We start from the raw sequence: 16,727 nt of genomic DNA on the forward strand, positions 1-16,727 counted from the left end.
AGAGATAAGCATTTCAGTAATTTTAGTATGAATTAACCTTTTTATTTTGAAAAAGTTGTTTGTTTTAAGAAACCATGTGTTGCAAATAGATTTCCAGTATAATAAGTAAACCAAACGGAAACATAAACACAGACACATAAGTTTCTTTCCCCTATTCCATAGGTTTCATTTACAACAAGACAACAAGACGATACAACAAGCGTAACACGATAAAACAAAAACCAAGAAAATGAACACAACAAAACTCAACAAATTGTAAGTTAACAGGTCTAGTCAGAGAAAAATGTGTATTAAGAACAAACTAAAATTAAAGGTGTAAACCAAGCAGTGGTAAAAATGTGTAGACAAACATGTATTACACGGTGAATCATAACTAGAGCGTAGTGGCCAAACAGGAGCCCATCTGAAATAAAGGGTGAACCTTTATTAATTCGCGAAACTGTTTAGAGGCCGAAAAGCAATTTTACAAGAGCAAAAGATGTAATGGAGAAAAAATAGATTCAATTTTGTTTTGCTCAGAAGATTAACCGCGACACGCATTTGTGTAGGGTTCAGTTAGTTTGCGAGGTAAATGATGGAATTCCGGTATTGTGAAGAAATACATTGAAGTAGGAAAAAGGATAACAAAAAATGGTGTATATTTGACGTAATAAAGACTAACACAGCGGGTGTAATTCAATAAAAGGGGAGCGGTAGTAAATTTTCTTTTCTTCCTTTTCACATTTAATTTAGAGATAACTTAGATCGTGAATCGCTGTTGGGCCGTTGGACGTTGACGGAGGGCCTCGTACTCCGTGCGGTAGCGTAGCAGCACCTCCAGGCACTTTCGGCGTAACTCTTCCGCGGACTTCTGCTCGCTATCCGGTATTTCTAGTGCCGGGTCGATCGTCTCGGTGATCACGAGTGGTTCCAGCCGGCCTAGTGCATTTTCCGCGATGGACGCCCGCAGTTCGTTTCGGGTCGATTCCTCGAAGGACGCCTTGAGTTGACCGTGCAGAAGGCGGTTTTGGGCAATCAAATGCTTACCGGTGGCATTCGCCGTCACCCCGAAGTTTGGTCGCAACTCGGCTGAGATTCGCTGGCGCAGCTTCTCGTTTTCGACGCGCAAGCGGGACACGGTTTTCGTTAGCCGTTCCAGTGCATCCGTCCCGGAGCTGGAACCACTCTCCAGTGAAGGGCTGGGTGAGCTTTTCGTTGGTTTATTGCGGATGGCCAGGGCGCGGTCGGCGTACCGGAGCGTGCTAAGTGTTTCCTCGAGGTTATAGCATGCGGGTGAAACGCAGGCTAGCATGAGCGTAATCGAGTTCCCACCGAGCGAGTTCTGCAGCAGGCGGGTGAGTTTCGAGTCGCGATACGAGACGTATACGGTGTTGCGGCTGTTTTTCGTATGGCTTGCAAGAGCTGAAATGACGTTCCCTAGCGCCAGCAGACCCTTGTTTATTTGAATACATTCTCGTAAGCGGTCCCCACAGGCGCGCGACTTCTTTGCCCGTTCAGAGCCTGCCAAATCGACAAAGTGCAGCTTCGATATGGTCACTCTTTCGTCGGAACTACCAGCAGATGATCGCACGATAACCGTAAAGATAGTGTGACTTCTGTTTGATTCCTTGTTCATGCTGGTCGGGGCCGTTGCACGACTTCCAGCACCGTGCCCCAACCAACGCAATGCTTCTTCCGCACTAGAGACGTTTAGCTCGGTTAAACCTTTTACAAACACTCCTCCGCTGACATCCTCCCGGATACCTAGCAACCGCTCGTACCGTTGTCGATGGGATAGCAGGTCGTAAACGTGATCTTGGTACAGTTCCATGAAGGAACAGCACACCCGGTAGCGTGTCCCATCTGTTACCGCTTTCCCTTGTTCGCCGTTAACCATAGAGAAGATGTCCAGAAGTGCTCGCGGCAGAATGCCCACATTGCCCGTCAATCGGGACCCGGTGAAAGACGTTCCGATGGTATAGGTTTTCCCAGACCCCGTCTGGCCGTAAGCTAAAATGGACACGTTAAAACCATCGAGCAACTTTAGCACGATAGCCTTCACGGACCGCTCGTACACCTCGAGCTGGTCCACTTCGGGTCCGAACACCTCGGTGAAGGTGAACTCCTCTTGGCCCCGCGCTATCAGACGTGGTTCGGGCGGGTTCGGTTGGACAATCACGTTCTCGTATCCTTTTGCCAGTTCACGTTGCGAGAGGGGCCGGATCCTTACCGCCACCTGCACGGTATCTGGCACCGCTGTGGCTAAGGATGTGTCCATTCCCAGTTACCACCCACGGAATTGTTCCGAAATATATTTTGTTCCAAAGCGCTTTCTGCTTCAACCAACTGGGAAGAATTTTGGAATGCACTCGTTGATTTTGTAACCTTTTTTGTATTTCGTTTTGAAGTTTTACTATTGAAATTCTGATCAGGCTACTTAGATAAGAATACCTCAGCCACGGGTAACTAGGTTTAGGGGAAAACAAGCATCACAGGGATGTGTATCAGGTTTAGGATTGAAAATTGAAGCTAAAATAAGAATCAAACATATTCATTTCAAATACACGTTCCAGAATACTTTATTGCAAATACATTTTAAAAAGAGGGAGAGTGAGAGATCTTCTAAAAATGGAAATAAATATCAACGACACTATTAGGCGCATTGTTTCAACATGTGTCTGTTCTACAATATCTCTGTATGGTATCACAAATACCCATCCTCAACCTTTCCCTAGTGCAACGGATAGTTCTCTAGTAAAACCTATCAGTTGTCCCTCAAGTTGGAATCAAATCGTATATGCTAAGCTTTTTGGCAAATCCGTGCGTTACCTGTCGGTGCCGCGTCAGGTTCTTTTTGGCAGCAAACGATTTGCCACACAATTCGCACTGAAGCGGACTGAGATGGCTAGAAAAGTGGTGTTTGATGTAATGGTATCCGAACATTTTCTTGCACACTGGACATTCTACTTTTTGCAATCCGCCTTGATTCCTACAAAGGCTGTTTCCATCCCGATTTCTATCGCCCTCTACTTTGTCCTTGTCTCTAGTTCGTGTTTCAGTTTTGGCCACTACAAGGTTTGAAGCATCAGTATTGTATTCGCTTTTCATTCCGGAAACGGATGATGCATTGCAAAGGAAATCACTGTCGTCGTCACTAGCAGGCATTGGTTCCATTTTTACTTCCATAATGTCCAGAGCAATCCCTCGTTGTTGGCAGTCATCATCGCTTCCCTCTTCGTTCGCCATGTCTTTTGCTTCCGGAAGAAGGTCCTGCTCAACGACTGGTAAATGATTATCATATTCTCGGTTTAATATTTCCTGGTTAGCCTGAACTACTTTACTGTAGTCATAAAAGTCTCGTATTTTTAGGTAACACTGACGACAGACGCTTTTAGGTAAGGCATATCCGTTTGGAATCTGGAAACAGAATACGATACGAGTTCGATACGAATAAAAATACCTCGATGGTCTGCGGTGTACATATTTACCCAGAAAAAGAATACGCAACTCATCATATTCTGAAATTCTTTATCCGTAATGGTGCTGCCACTAGCGACATCGGCTTGGCGCAAGCACAATCTACACTTTCTGTTCACTTCACTCATGGATAAAAATAAGGTAAATCCTGTTTACTGTATTGAAATTTATCCTAGTACGCCTGGTATCATCAGTGCATGATGATTGTGAAATTTATCAACAAAACAAAACCACTGTCATTTGAATGCTGTCGACCATGCGTTATAAACGATCACTAAACTATCAGCTGTTTAGAAGAGTTCGATGAGGTTTGTTTTTATTTTGTTACCTAAAGACCGGTATTCCTTGGTTCATTTGAATACTGCCGATATAGGAATCATAGCGCAATCTGGTGTAATTATGTGGTAGCAAAGAAAACATGTTCCGCAGAGTGGTGGTTGGCATATCCGGTGGAGTAGATAGTGCAGTTTCAGCTTACTTACTGAAAAAACGTGGTAAGACCAAGTGATCGAAGTTGTTTGCTAGATAATTGTCTTCACATCTGTTTCGCCCAACAAAACTCCTAGGTTTTGAAGTATGTGGAGCTTTCATGAAAAACTGGGACCTGATAGACGAATCCGGATACTGCTCCGGTGAGCAGGACTGGGAGGATGCGCAGCGTCTATGTCGGATGCTGGATATTCCTCTGGAGCAAATCAATTTTGTTAAAGATTACTGGCTAGAGGTATTTGGGTAAGTAATGATTGAATCTGTGCAAAATGATCTATTCGCTTAACCTGTATTTTTATCATCTTGTAGAAGCTTCCTAAAGGATTACGATGCTGGGATCACCCCTAATCCGGACATATTGTGCAATCGGCACATCAAATTCAATCGTTTCTATCGTCATGCTCGCGAGCGTATGAATGCGGATGCCATAGCAACAGGTCACTACGCACGTACCAATTTTGGCCCATTCCTCGAACAGTACAATGATGAAGAAAGTATGTCAACCGAACAAAGACAATTTCGCAAATCTGTTGAACTTTTTCTTCTTTCGCAGAAGTCCGTCTCCTTATGGCACCAGATCCCATCAAAGATCAAACGTTTTTCCTCTCCCAGATTACTGCCGAAACACTAAAGCGGACCATGTTCCCAATCGGAGCTTTAACGAAGCAACAGGTCAAACAATTAGCTACCGAGGTCGGATTGGAGTCGTACGCCCGGAAAAAGGAAAGCATGGGTATCTGTTTTGTGGGAAAAAGATCGTTTCAACAGTTCATCGGCGAGTATATCGAAACGAAGCCGGGCCCTTTCGTGGACGTCGATTGTGGTCGGGTTGTTGGCACTCACGCCGGGCTCCACCACTGGACGGTGGGGCAAAAGTGCAAAATCGGTGGATGTTTGCAACCTTACTACGTGCTCCGGAAGCACCGGGATACGAACGTGATAGAGGTGGTTTCCGGTCACGACCATCCGCTCCTGTTCACCGACATGGTGTACGCGGAGGATCCCGTTTGGATCAACGTTCCCCATGGTTTGGAAGAGGGCCGTGTGGTACGATGTCAGTTTCGTTTCCAGCATACCAAACCTTTGGTTGAATGTAGTCTCATTCAAACGATCGTAGCATGCGCGGATGGTGCAAGGAAACAGGGATTATTCGTCAAGTTAGACAAACCACTTCGCGCTATAACGCCCGGTCAATATGCTGTGTTTTACCGCAACGAGGAATGTTTCGGAAGTGCGAGAATCTTACAACCAGGCCCATCCGTAGCGTATAATAGCGAACTGATAGCTGCAATAGCGTAATAATCCGTGGAACAATAAACACATTGATGTAGAAGAAAGTCATGAAAAACAGAAAAGTTCAACTATTTGATCAAGACGTCGATGCATCATTCAGGTAATCATTTTATTTTTAAACTGATGTACCATTCTGTTATGTTCTTTTCCGACTTTTATCCTAATACAATAACTTATATGAACCGACTGTTGTAATCAACTTTCCGCTGCCCAACACATTTTTTTTTTTTAGTACGGAGTATATGAACAATGCTGTTTTCCCCCGATGCCACGGAACGCTGGTGTGAAGGATAGTGTCGAAATGTCGCAAACACTGTGTTGATGTCGAAGTGTGTAAAATGGAGTCTTCTGTGAAAAATTTCTTCCCAAGGCATCACACAATCGCAGCTAAATGAATAGAAAATATCAGGACAGGCAGTAGTAAAAGAACATCGCCGATTCGTGGGGTCTTATGACTAAAAAAAATCTGGAGGTCACTTTATCATCTTTATCAACTAAGCATAACGGTAAGCGCATCGAGAAACTTTGTACAATCAGAGTGTTGAATCTGTATGACAGCCGTTTCGAAGAAATCCTGTGAGATTACGGCACCACTGCGGTTCCCGGCTTCCTCGAATGCTTTGGCGAAAAAGTGTCGACTGTCTTCGCAGACGGGTGGAACGCCGGCAAGCAGTGACACGCCCCGCTGCAGATCGATTGGCGCAATGGCAATAAGTGGTAGTTCGTGCGCCCGACGATTCCGTGACACAGCCACGTGCGCACGGAGCAGAAACCGAGCTAACATCATCAAACCATACGGGCAGCTAAAGAATGGTACCTCCTCCTGCAGCACGAGGTACAGAAATGGGCCGGCCGATCGAATCTGGTGCAGCTCGAGGCTGCTCTGTACCTGCTTGAACACGGTCGTCAACAGTGTCTTACACAATTCAATACCTTCGTCGAGAATTTGCTTTTTCGCTCGTGTCAGGGCATCCATTGCGTGGAGAAAGCATGCTTCCGGTAGCCGGTCCTGCCGGACGGATTCTAGCGTTGCTAGCATCGAGTAGACATAGTCGGCGGCTGAGTATCGATTGCGGTAGCCGTACTGTAGCACGAACGATGCGTAGGTCACATCGGGCAGGTTATACTTGTCGGCAAACTTTTCCATCTTCTCGTAGAACTCCTTGCGTAGCACCAGGTCCATGGCGTTGAACGTTTGTTTCGCCTGGACCAGCGGTAGTCCCATGTCCACCAGCAGCTCGTGCATCATCTTTTCGCCCTTGTACGTCCACAGCTTCAGCCGGCATGCGGGATAGTACGAGTAGCGGAGCGAATCCAGCACACTCCAGTGCCGGAACAAGGCCAGCTGGAGATCACTTTCGAACACGATCTTTACCGACGTCTGGATAGTGGTCTGATCGGCCGCTTTGTTGGTAAGCCGCGACACGTGGGACTGTATCTTTTCGATCAATAGTGTGTACGAAGCGCTTTCTACCTTTCCGAGCAACTTCTGTTCCGTCACACCAACGATGGCCCACCATAGTAGATCGAGTGTATCCTTAGAGAGTCGCCAAGCCAATTCAAAGATCCCAAGCGCCGAACTGGGACCGTAGTAGGCGTATTGTGCATACTCGAACATCAACGTAAGCCGTCGTTCCTGCCATGCTTTTCGTTCACGGCGTCGCAGCAGGCGCTGTTCGATACGCTTTAATCGCTGGTTTCCCGCCCCACCATCACCAGAGCCGTCCTCCGAGTCACTTGCACTGCCATTACCATCATCTCGATCGTCTCCACTCTCCTCGTCGTCGGAGTCTTGGAAAATATCCTCGAAAGCAGGAATATTTTCGTGTTTATTCATCTCTCCTAGGATCCGAACCTACAAAACATAAACGAAGCAACCGTGAAATAGACCATCTTAACTTCGTTTGCACGTGCAATAGAAACCAACCTGTCCATCGCTGTAAACATTGCAAACATCGTACGGGCGGTGCGAATCACATATAAAAAATACAACATCCTGTTCCGGTTGCAGGACATCCACGATGTCGATGCAGCCGCCGCAGTTGATCAGCAACACGTATCGCACGTCCTCCTTATGTTCGTTGTACGCCCGCTTCATGGCCATCAGCCCCATAGTCGGTACGATCGAGTACAGCACGTTGTCGCAGCGGAACAACGCCTGCAGGATTTTACTCGCGCATATCGCATCGAGATCATAGTTCACCAGCACCAGTAACCGCTTGCCGATGAGCTGCTGGTAAAAGTCTTTCCTTAGGTCGGCGATAAACATTACGGCGGGTCGGTAATAGTGTTCCTTTGCGTGCCCTTGGTGTTACTACTAAACGCTAATCAATGTGGGGCAACATGCAGATGCAGGACAGGGCAAGTAGGACTTGGGGAGTATTGTCACGAGTGCGCGACCCTTTATAACTTTATAGCTTCGTTTCATACGATACACATAGCACACACCAACACTGAATGACAGAGAAGACAGTTACGCGTATTAACACAAAAAGAGTTTATTGAAAAACAGTTTAACTTTGTTCGGAAGAAGTGGCCGACATAAACAAAACGATTACACCAAGCTGGCGTTAGAACTTGGAACGCGCTAGCAGTGGCCCGATTCCACAACAATTCAGTTTGCGCGCCGAAAGCATTCATATCCCATATGACAAACTGACAAACGTTGTGTCTGACAGTCGGAAAATGTTTACAACCACCCTGATGAAATTCATTACGTATTGTACGAACAATGATGGCTTTCGTCGTTGGAGGATCAGTTCCAGGTCGGCGTCGCATCAGAGCGGATGGTTAGCAGTGCACGAGGTTCCTGAAAAGGGTTAGCTGAAAAGTAAGGTTATCTTAGGCACGGCCGCGTGGTGTCGCCGAGCTGGAGCTCAAGTCAGAGAAATCCTAGCCGACGCACATCTCGTGCTGTTTGAGTAATCAAGCGGATCACGAGTTTCGTGCGATCTGACAAACGGAAGGAAATATTCCTTTCGTTACGGCGGGTGAACAGCCGCATTTTGACTGCGCACTAGCGTGGTTGGCTAGCAGTGCTCCTGGCCGCATGGTGGCAGTCAAAAGGCGACGCCTACAGAAAATCGAAAACCACAGAAAATCAGGACATATGGCCTTTAGTTGCCAGTCCTAAACCAATAGAGGTCTATGTCTCCAGGTTAGCTTGCGAAGGCCCAGGAAGCTGGATTCAATAGCCGTACTGGAGTAAATCCTCGCCGAATTGAAGAAGAAGAAGAAGTCGTTGGAGGACATACTTTTTTTGTGTTAATTGTTTAGATTTGCAAATAACTCTTGAAATATATTCGAGAAACAATAGAGTATTCAAAATTCCCACAGCTAGTAGAGCTAGTCTACATCCCATCCGCTAGTGACTAGCGGTACTTGAAAGGTAAACATCACAAACGTCATGTTATTCACCCCCCAGCAACTTCCACACTTCCCACCACCCCCCGTGGACCAATCGGGTTCAACGTCATGTAGTCCAGACATCATCGTTGCATTTGCCGTCGTTGCCGTCTTCGCGTCACCTTCATGCTTCTCGTGGTTCCTTAGCCTTAGTGGTCGTCTTTCAGTCGCCGTCGCCGTCGCCGTCGCGTTATTTCCTTCACCGATTACAATATCTCTGTGCTGTCGCCTCTTGTCAACCCGATGGTCAAAGCAATTGGCGAACGATAAACGTGTCGCGTATCAGTTATTTTTACACCACCAGTTAGCTACGTGAGTTTGGATGGACATTAACCGTACGGGCAATTACAGAGAATACGCAGCAGCCGACTCTGCTTCATTCGTTCCTCCAGTGCGAAGCACTACAGGTGTATTTTATCGGTGCGAGCCGTGCGTTTGCCGTGTTTCAGTGTGTTTAAGTCAGTCGTCGGATTAACATTTTCATCGTTCCTCATAGCAACGGACTAACAAATTTAGAAGGTACACCTCACAGCCTTACGGTTGCTGTGATCTAGTGGTAGCGAAAGGCAGTTTACTGAAAGTAACAGTCTACGCAAGTCGAACACAGATAAACGCAGCTCGCGGACGCACACAGGTTGTTCTATCGACAGACGATTGATTTTTTTCTGGTTGCCTTCGACAGCTTACGACACAACAGGGTGCTGCAAGTGGTAGCAAAACTAAAGTCAAGTTGAGCAGACGCGTCGCAAGGAAGCCCAAACCCAAACCAGAATGTCGGGCAAGAGCGTGATGAATAAGTTTGTGATACGAAATATCGTACAGCGGTTCGTGAACTGCACGTACGTTTGTGTGTTCTACCTGATGCTCCTCTGCATGCTAGACACGGCCGGCATAGGGGCGGACAAGATGCCGCAGGAGGACATTTCGGTCGTGACGGAGATCGAAGAGGTAATTACCAGTGTCAATTTCGATGTTGTGTTGCAGCCCAAACTAAACCCCGCTCCCTTTTCCAGCTGTCGCCGAACGGAAGCAGCGGTGCACCGACCGAGGGTAAGGGGCTGCTCACGTCCGATATCGGGTTTGTGCACGCGTTCGCCGCCTCCTTCATGGTGATCATCGTTTCGGAGCTTGGCGATAAGACATTCTTCATTGCGGCAATCATGGCCATGCGACACCCACGGTTGACGGTGTTCCTGGGTGCGATCGCTGCCCTCGCCCTCATGACCGTTCTGTCGGTGGTATTCGGTATGGCCGCCACCATAATACCGCGCGTTTATACGTTCTACATCTCTACCGCACTCTTTGCGCTGTTCGGCCTGAAGATGCTGTACGATGGTTACCGCATGTCGGCCACGGAAGCGGCCGAAGAACTTGAAGAGGTGCAGTCGGACCTGCGAAAGCGCGACGATGAGGTATGTCCATCGTACTCCTTCGATAACATTAATCCACACCAACAGACACACACAGCAGGCGGTGCGTTACGGTTTTTTTCCGCTCAAGAAAGTCCTGTACTTTCGTTATATCTTGGCTTTGTCCAGTAGATTCTTGTTTCAACACCCTTGTCCATGTCGCCGTTGGTATTGCATTCGATAAAGATTTTGCAACTCTCCTGCCACCTTTTTTCTACAACCGCTTTCCCCTTCTTGTCTTGGTGTTCTCTGCATGGAATCCCAATAAAAGAATAAAAACGAATGTACACTCAGAATCTCCCCGTTAGTACGTTGGAGATCACCTATTAACCTACTGGCCGCACGGCATCGGGCATCCCTTATCTATCAGACGCGCGGTCTATCTCGTCGTTGGTGTGTTCGGATGTGCAGAGCAGTTTTACTTTGTTTCCAGCTTCGTTTTGCTTTCTTCTTTTCTATTGGCTTAATCCGGAATCGGAATTACCTTGACCTACCTTGGGCACGAGAATGTTGGATTCCTCGCATAGACTTCCCTTACGGTGTGATTGTAATCGTACTAGTGCTTCTCGGTCCTAGGAAGTTATTTTAAACCATTGATGTGAATTCTTTGCCGCATCCCATTCCACTTACGATGCGTTTCCCAGCAAGCCGCGTTAAGTGTGGCTCTACCCTTGAAGAATGCGGGTTTCTATAAATCATTTCACCTCTGTCTCTGCTTAATCTTTCGCTTTAGCCATCCTCGCACGTTTGCACGCGTGCGTGGTTATGATTGTTCTTGTAAACCGCGCAAGTTCTGTTGACGTGAAAAAGATGAGCAAATATTCCTAAGATAACGCTAACCAAAAAATGTGTCAGCACTAGCGAATAGACGGCCGGTATGTTGCGTACGTGGCAACGGCTCAGTTGCGATTAAGGATAGCGCCAGCAAACAATGGCTTGAATCCAACTTGTCTATTCATCTAAAACCGGGTTGAACATGTTTTAAAATTCGTCAAAGGATTCATTCACCTTTGCAATATTTAATTATTATCTTCCTTTGACCAGACACATCATACCATCTACCTACCAGACACAAATTGTCTCGTTGCCATGCGCGTGGTAATTAAGATTCCATTGATTCATATTCCCGCCAACTATGATGATATGAGTACAAGGTGATAAACGAAAGATACCATCGGAGTCGCCGCCACCTTCGACAGCTCTGTTTGGTTTGCCATCACCAAATCTACCCCAGCTCCTATCGTTATTTGAAGATCCTTCTCTTATCGCTCACGTACTTCAGTGGCGTTTGCGTTCCCTGGTCTCTTTGCGTTCTTCCCATCGATGACTAGTGCCCTGACTTGTACTGTGGACCACCCTCCGAGTGGTGATTTACCACATTCTCTTTAAACTTTATGCTACTGTCAACACGTCACGCATTGTTTTTATTTCACTGCACGGACTGCCCTTTTCTTTGCTTTGCTGTTTTAAACCATCCTAGATTGCTTCTTTGGCGGTAGCGCCGCCGTTTATGGCATGCTGACCTGGGGACACCCCGGTCGAGACACGTAGATGGCGCACAATGTTATCAAATCGAATGTTATCAATCGGAGCAACAATGTTATGTAGCAAACTTGACACCTCAATAGGACCACATAAAACATACTGTTTTCAGTCGCTTTTATCCTATAATTGTATCGTGTATCGTCTAGTTATTTTAAAAGGAGAATGATGCTTTTTCTTTTACATTTAATTTAGTAATATTCCAAATGTACAGCACCACATGTTATGAAATTTAAACTTATGCTTTTACTATTTGTTTTCCTCGTTGTAATCATTTGCTCTTATTTACCTATTGAGATCGACGATAGAAACATGTCGACTAATTATGGTCTTCGGGATCAATTTATAGGCCTTGCAATCGCTGAACACTTTCTAGTAATCTTTGTAAATGGCAATAACATCCTATTACTATTTCCCGAATTCTGTTTAAATCCTGTCTTCTCCTGTGATCAATGCAATTAAGTTACACTTAAGGTTAAAGATCATGTTGGAACACGCTCATAAACATAAATTGGTTAATACAGTTTAACGTAAACCCGATTTTAAATCAAATGGTTTATCGAATGTTTTTCCTCATAAAGCCAAGGGAAAATAGTTAAACTGTGTGTACGTATGTCGCTTGGTTGCAGGAAAGTTTAATGAATATACCAGACGAAATTAAATCGCGGAAGTGCTTAAAATACAGGGAAATGAACTCTCGCTTGCAGTTGCAATTATTTGAAATTGCACCCGCTAGGCGCACACTTACAGCAGATGCTGATGAAAGATGAATGGGTCAGTGTCGTACCATTGCCATTCGAGGAAACAATTTCCTGTCATCAAAGAAATTCTCATCCGGAACTCTGGTGGTAACATTTGAACGGGACTAGAAGTTCTTGTTCTAACTCCACTATCTTTCAGTCACCTGTGGAACGTGCTATCAGTCACTTGCAACGTTACATAAGAGAAAAGCTCAAACAAATCGCAAACAAAGATCGGGTTAGGATTATTTTGTTTGCTAAACAATCTTTTAAGCTTTTTCAATTTTGCTTTTAGTTCATTCTTTCCAACATTGATATGTTAGTTTCTCTTTTGTGACATTTTCTATGCTAGTTTTTTTTCTTGAACGATTTTTTCTTGTACTTCGCATTTCACTCGCTAGGTTTTTTTCTTACACGCTCAAACCCCATGGTCCTGCGAACCAGTTTCCGTCATCTTCTTTTTTTTTACGAAAGCAAAAAGTCTCAACAATCCCTCGTTCTTTTCTATGACCGTGTTGTTCTCGTGGAACCCAACCTCACCTGTAACCAACCTTTCCTCCTCACACACGCTCTACATCATCCCCGACTAACCTCCGGCCCCGGGTTAACATCGTTATAATCAGCTGGCACGATCGATGAGCGGCGGTCGGAAGGACACGGTCGAACTCTTCCCGCTGAGCGACACGGAGGAGGAGGCGGCCAGCAAGCAGAAACCGAAACCGATGCTGTCGCGGACCGCAACCGCCACGTCCTCGATCGGTAGCGTTCATCTCCAACAGGAACATTCGAGGCGTAGCAACAACGGCTCCATCCACTCGCTGGCCGCCGACCAGCAAGCGACGCCCTCCGGGTCCGGCACCCTGCGGTTGTCCTCATCCGCCTCTCAACTTTACGGTGGTACGGCAGTGTTCGGCACTGGTGCGAAGGCCACGACGCAGGACAATGCTCACCAAACGGGAATCTCGACCGGTGAAGCCGGTGAAACGGATGGTAATCTCGAAAGCTCACCCAACAGTTTTGGTGGCGATAAAACCGGTGACGAAGGTGGCGGAACCGCGGCGCTGGACGCACGCGAACCGAACCGCACAAGAAACCTTACGGCCACGGTTACCGGAGACGTGATGGAGTCTTCCCACGGCAAGCTGATCCTGCTTAAAGGTGGCGTAGTGGAAAGCGAGCAACGGCAGCGACTGCGTACGGCCAACAACAACGGGGTCGACACTTATGCCGCCACTTCCGGGTCGTCGGCTGGACCTACGGCCAACGGAACCGGCGGAGTTGTCGGAACAGCGGGAGGAACTCAGCATAAAACGGTTAGCGAAACGGAATGTTTGCCCAAGACATACAATTAACTCCATCTGGTCCGACCAGAGGGCAATTTTCGCAAAATAGAATCCTCACAACACGCAAACACACACATACACCATCAGGAAGGATCGGACACTAGACACACACACACACACACACACACACACACACACACACACACACGAGTGCGCGAGGACCTACCGCACGTACACTGGAATGAAATGTATTTTAAATTCCGTCCTTCCGCTTCCATCGGCTAACGTTTCGTTTTCTTCCATTGTTCACGGTTTACCGATCCTGGTTTTCATTGTGTGACCTTTCTCCCTCATTTTGTGCTGCTATATTATTTGTTTTCTTATTTATTCTGCTTCTGTTGTTGGAGAGTATGATTTCATTTGTTTCTCTATTTGTTTTATGCTTATTTATTTTTTTTTTTAATGTACGAGATCGTTTGTGTTGTTTGAGTGAAAAAGAAAAAAAACTTGTTGATCTTCTTCGTCAACCATTGACCATTGGGGCAAAGTGCATAATTCGATCCTGATCCCAACGAACCATTTTTGCCAGCCTTTTCCACGTCACATCGCTTTTCTTCCTTGGACACATATACATATCAGTTGCTTCTGGCTTTTGCTCTTCTTCGCATTCGTTTCGTTTTATTCGTATCGATTCATATTTTGTTGTTATTCTTTCTGGATTCGATTTGTTCACCCGTTTTATCGAGTTTCGCCAATAATAAGTACCATTTTTAGGTTTGTTGTTCGGTTGTTGTCACTGTTCTTTTGCTTCTTGTGTTCTGCTGTCCGTATGAGTTGAAGTTCCTTTATTGTTTTGTCATTAAAAAAAAAAACAATAAAATGTCTACCATCGCCAATTCAACGTTTCGCATTCATGACTTTTTGTGTAAAACCAGTACGTTGTTGGTAATGCTGCTGAAACACTAAAATTGGGTTTGACAAACAATATATTTGTTTTCGGCTTTCAATACCAGTTGCTGCACCTTTGCCCGTGGAAAGTGTTTGCGTGTTGTTTTGCTTCATCAAAATTGGTTTTATTTTGTGCCCTTGTGTTTTATGTAGTGTGGCCACATCCGTTATCTTTCTCCTTTCCTTACTACATACGTTTGTTTGCACACCGGACGACAGAACGGAAAACGACACGTTATCACGAAAATTCCGATCGGAAGTAATGGGCATTTTCGCAAACAAACAAAATTATTAACCACTTTTACACTCGATGCTTATTTCCGTAAGCATATACTCAATGGAAAAGCTTTGAACAGATTAACGCCATTTTCGAAAATTAACACACATTTTATCGAAACGACCCTCAAAGGAGGTTTCGACTTAGTTGGAGCTTTATTAGACCTTATTAGGCGCATCACCGTTTGGTTAAATCATTTACCATTAAGGGTTCAATCCTTTTTCGCTGCAGAAATTACCGTCGAGGGGACAATTATTGACGAAATCGTCAAACCAGCTAGAACTGTCCGCAAACTTTTCCTGTTTCTTGCAACTAATTCTTTGTTTTGTCTTTGTCTCTTTTCCCCTTTCTTCCCATATTGTGCAGCTCGAACGCGAGGTTAGCGCTGGCGGGGGCCTGATGGTGCAGGACGCCGAATCGGGTGCCGCGCGACGTGGTTCGACCCGTGGCCGGTTGAACAACAACAGTGCCGCCCTGAAGCTGCTGTTCCGCATCTTCATGCAGGCGTTCACGATGACGTTCGTGGCCGAATGGGGCGACCGGTCCCAGCTGACGACGATCATCCTGAGCGCGCGCGAAAACGTGTACGGTGTGATCCTCGGCGGTATCATCGGGCACTCGATCTGCACCGGACTGGCTGTGATCGGTGGGCGCATGATCGCCCAACGAATTTCTGTCCGAACTGGTATGTTGCTGGGGAAGGGTGTTGATTTGATTGAAACTAATCAATCCTTACGTTTCGTCTCTTTCAGTGACCCTCATCGGTGGCGTCGTGTTTCTACTGTTTGCCCTAAGTGCACTGTTCTTCGGGCCGGGTGAAGAGGAACCGGTGAAGGTGCCAATTCCGTAAAGAATGCCACCATCCGAACAGACCATCCTCCTCACCCGGAACATTCGTTCCGGAAGCAATCAACTAACGCAACGCTGCATGGCCGTATCATACGTTTAAGGCATAGCTGTTCCCAACTATTTGTGTGCTTACGTCAATGGTAGAAGAGTTTAGGTTTAATTTACACCGAAAGACCCATATTCCCTCCACAGTTGATGCAGTTTCTTTTTGTTTTAGGGAAATTGAAAGATATCGTTTTGCTTTGTGTTTTGCTCATCATCATTTCAGTTGTACATTAAGCTTTAAAAACCATAGGAAAAAAGGAATGAGGTTCTGTGTACAGAGGTGTAGCAAAAACTATATAAATATGTAGGAATAATAACATCAAGCGATAAAACAGGATATCAAATTAGGCGACAAATTGCATAGTGAGACCCAGCCAGTAATGGAAAGTATTTTTAACATGATAAGTCAGTCAAAGTCACCGTGTGAAAATGGTATACCATAGAAAAAGGAGGGCACGAAGTGCATGCGAAGAAAAGGGGGAAATGGGGCGAACTCACGGAGCCTTGGTAAGGCAGGGGTTTGTACAGTGTTTGTTTGTCTGCCGAAAATGTATTAGGACATTACGCCACTGAAATAACCGGACATTGTTACTTGCTACTACCTTAACATGCGGGTGGAAGACATACGCTTGGTGGGAAATGAAAACTGTTGCAAAAAAACCGATATGCAAGAAATTAAATTGGAAAAAGGAAAATAAACTTGACTGTATGTTTGTAGAAGAGTAGATGTCATTGCGTTAAACGGTTTTTCGTAACATATTGGTTGTCCGAACAAGCAGTTAATTCCCATTATGGTCGTAAAAACGCTGGTCGTCGCTTTAAAGTTTGGAGAATGAGAAGTCATAAGCTGCCACGATTGTGAGAGGCAAATGTCGAACACGCAACTTCGTATGATTGTTTTTAGAAGAATCATGGAATGAAGACCTAAGCCCGGAACACCCGACCAAACCCAACCGTTCCCGTCATCAATTGCGCGAAAAAACGACACCAC

The 16,727-nt window shown here is 45.8% G+C and overlaps 5 protein-coding genes across 6 annotated transcripts; 2 read left to right on the forward strand and 3 right to left on the reverse strand.

The window, feature by feature from the left end:
• Positions 1 to 739: 739 nt before the first annotated feature.
• On the reverse strand, positions 740 to 2,257 carry LOC131266864 (chromosome-associated kinesin KIF4-like). The gene has a single exon (XM_058269535.1). It carries the CDS (start codon positions 2,255 to 2,257, stop codon positions 740 to 742), a length of 1,518 nt encoding a protein of 505 aa, XP_058125518.1.
• A 282-nt stretch (positions 2,258 to 2,539) lies between these two features.
• On the reverse strand, positions 2,540 to 3,638 carry LOC131259562 (DNA-binding protein Ikaros-like). The gene is made up of 2 exons (XM_058261078.1): positions 3,468 to 3,638; positions 2,540 to 3,396 (listed from the first exon to the last, which is right to left on the reverse strand). The coding sequence occupies exons 1-2, from the start codon at positions 3,582 to 3,584 to the stop codon at positions 2,755 to 2,757; spliced, it is 759 nt and encodes a 252-aa protein (XP_058117061.1). The 5' UTR covers positions 3,585 to 3,638; the 3' UTR covers positions 2,540 to 2,754.
• A 145-nt stretch (positions 3,639 to 3,783) lies between these two features.
• LOC131259552 (mitochondrial tRNA-specific 2-thiouridylase 1) lies at positions 3,784 to 5,286 on the forward strand. Its single transcript, XM_058261068.1, has 4 exons — positions 3,784 to 3,950; positions 4,023 to 4,188; positions 4,255 to 4,439; positions 4,499 to 5,286. The coding sequence occupies exons 1-4, from the start codon at positions 3,875 to 3,877 to the stop codon at positions 5,242 to 5,244; spliced, it is 1,173 nt and encodes a 390-aa protein (XP_058117051.1). The 5' UTR covers positions 3,784 to 3,874; the 3' UTR covers positions 5,245 to 5,286.
• Positions 5,287 to 5,313: 27 nt separating this feature from the next.
• On the reverse strand, positions 5,314 to 7,842 carry LOC131259537 (cell division control protein 45 homolog). Of its 2 annotated transcripts, XM_058261047.1 has the most exons (3): positions 7,757 to 7,842; positions 7,166 to 7,468; positions 5,314 to 7,093 (listed from the first exon to the last, which is right to left on the reverse strand). In XM_058261047.1, the coding sequence occupies exons 2-3, from the start codon at positions 7,349 to 7,351 to the stop codon at positions 5,729 to 5,731; spliced, it is 1,551 nt and encodes a 516-aa protein (XP_058117030.1). In that variant the 5' UTR covers positions 7,352 to 7,468; positions 7,757 to 7,842; the 3' UTR covers positions 5,314 to 5,728. The 2 variants fall into 2 exon arrangements, with proteins under 2 accessions (XP_058117030.1, XP_058117029.1); XM_058261046.1 differs by having other exon boundaries at positions 7,166 to 7,836.
• An 895-nt stretch (positions 7,843 to 8,737) lies between these two features.
• LOC131266872 (uncharacterized) lies at positions 8,738 to 16,456 on the forward strand. Its single transcript, XM_058269549.1, has 6 exons — positions 8,738 to 9,162; positions 9,326 to 9,591; positions 9,657 to 10,055; positions 12,958 to 13,647; positions 15,209 to 15,527; positions 15,595 to 16,456. The coding sequence occupies exons 2-6, from the start codon at positions 9,415 to 9,417 to the stop codon at positions 15,690 to 15,692; spliced, it is 1,683 nt and encodes a 560-aa protein (XP_058125532.1). The 5' UTR covers positions 8,738 to 9,162; positions 9,326 to 9,414; the 3' UTR covers positions 15,693 to 16,456.
• The last annotated feature ends 271 nt before the right edge of the window (positions 16,457 to 16,727 follow it).

Source organism: Anopheles coustani, chromosome 3, assembly GCF_943734705.1.
Source record: "Anopheles coustani chromosome 3, idAnoCousDA_361_x.2, whole genome shotgun sequence".
Taxonomy (NCBI): domain Eukaryota; kingdom Metazoa; phylum Arthropoda; class Insecta; order Diptera; family Culicidae; genus Anopheles; species Anopheles coustani.

Excerpts from the sequence above, each read along its gene's own strand:
- LOC131259537 (XM_058261046.1), bottom strand. The coding sequence starts at position 7,507 with ATGTTTATCGCCGACCTAAGGAAAGACTTTTACCAGCAGCTCATCGGC. Across the intron at positions 7,094-7,165 it reads ATGTTTACAGCGATGGACAG|GTTCGGATCCTAGGAGAGAT; the intron begins GTTGGTTTCTAT and ends TATGTTTTGTAG.
- LOC131266872 (XM_058269549.1), top strand. The coding sequence starts at position 9,415 with ATGTCGGGCAAGAGCGTGATGAATAAGTTTGTGATACGAAATATCGTA. Across the intron at positions 10,056-12,957 it reads TGCGAAAGCGCGACGATGAG|CTGGCACGATCGATGAGCGG; the intron begins GTATGTCCATCG and ends CGTTATAATCAG. Across the intron at positions 15,528-15,594 it reads ACGAATTTCTGTCCGAACTG|TGACCCTCATCGGTGGCGTC; the intron begins GTATGTTGCTGG and ends CGTCTCTTTCAG.
- LOC131266864 (XM_058269535.1), bottom strand. The coding sequence starts at position 2,257 with ATGGACACATCCTTAGCCACAGCGGTGCCAGATACCGTGCAGGTGGCG.
- LOC131259552 (XM_058261068.1), top strand. The coding sequence starts at position 3,875 with ATGTTCCGCAGAGTGGTGGTTGGCATATCCGGTGGAGTAGATAGTGCA. Across the intron at positions 3,951-4,022 it reads TTACTTACTGAAAAAACGTG|GTTTTGAAGTATGTGGAGCT; the intron begins GTAAGACCAAGT and ends CAAAACTCCTAG. Across the intron at positions 4,440-4,498 it reads ACAGTACAATGATGAAGAAA|AAGTCCGTCTCCTTATGGCA; the intron begins GTATGTCAACCG and ends CTTCTTTCGCAG.
- LOC131259562 (XM_058261078.1), bottom strand. The coding sequence starts at position 3,584 with ATGAGTGAAGTGAACAGAAAGTGTAGATTGTGCTTGCGCCAAGCCGAT. Across the intron at positions 3,397-3,467 it reads GTTGCGTATTCTTTTTCTGG|ATTCCAAACGGATATGCCTT; the intron begins GTAAATATGTAC and ends TTCTGTTTCCAG.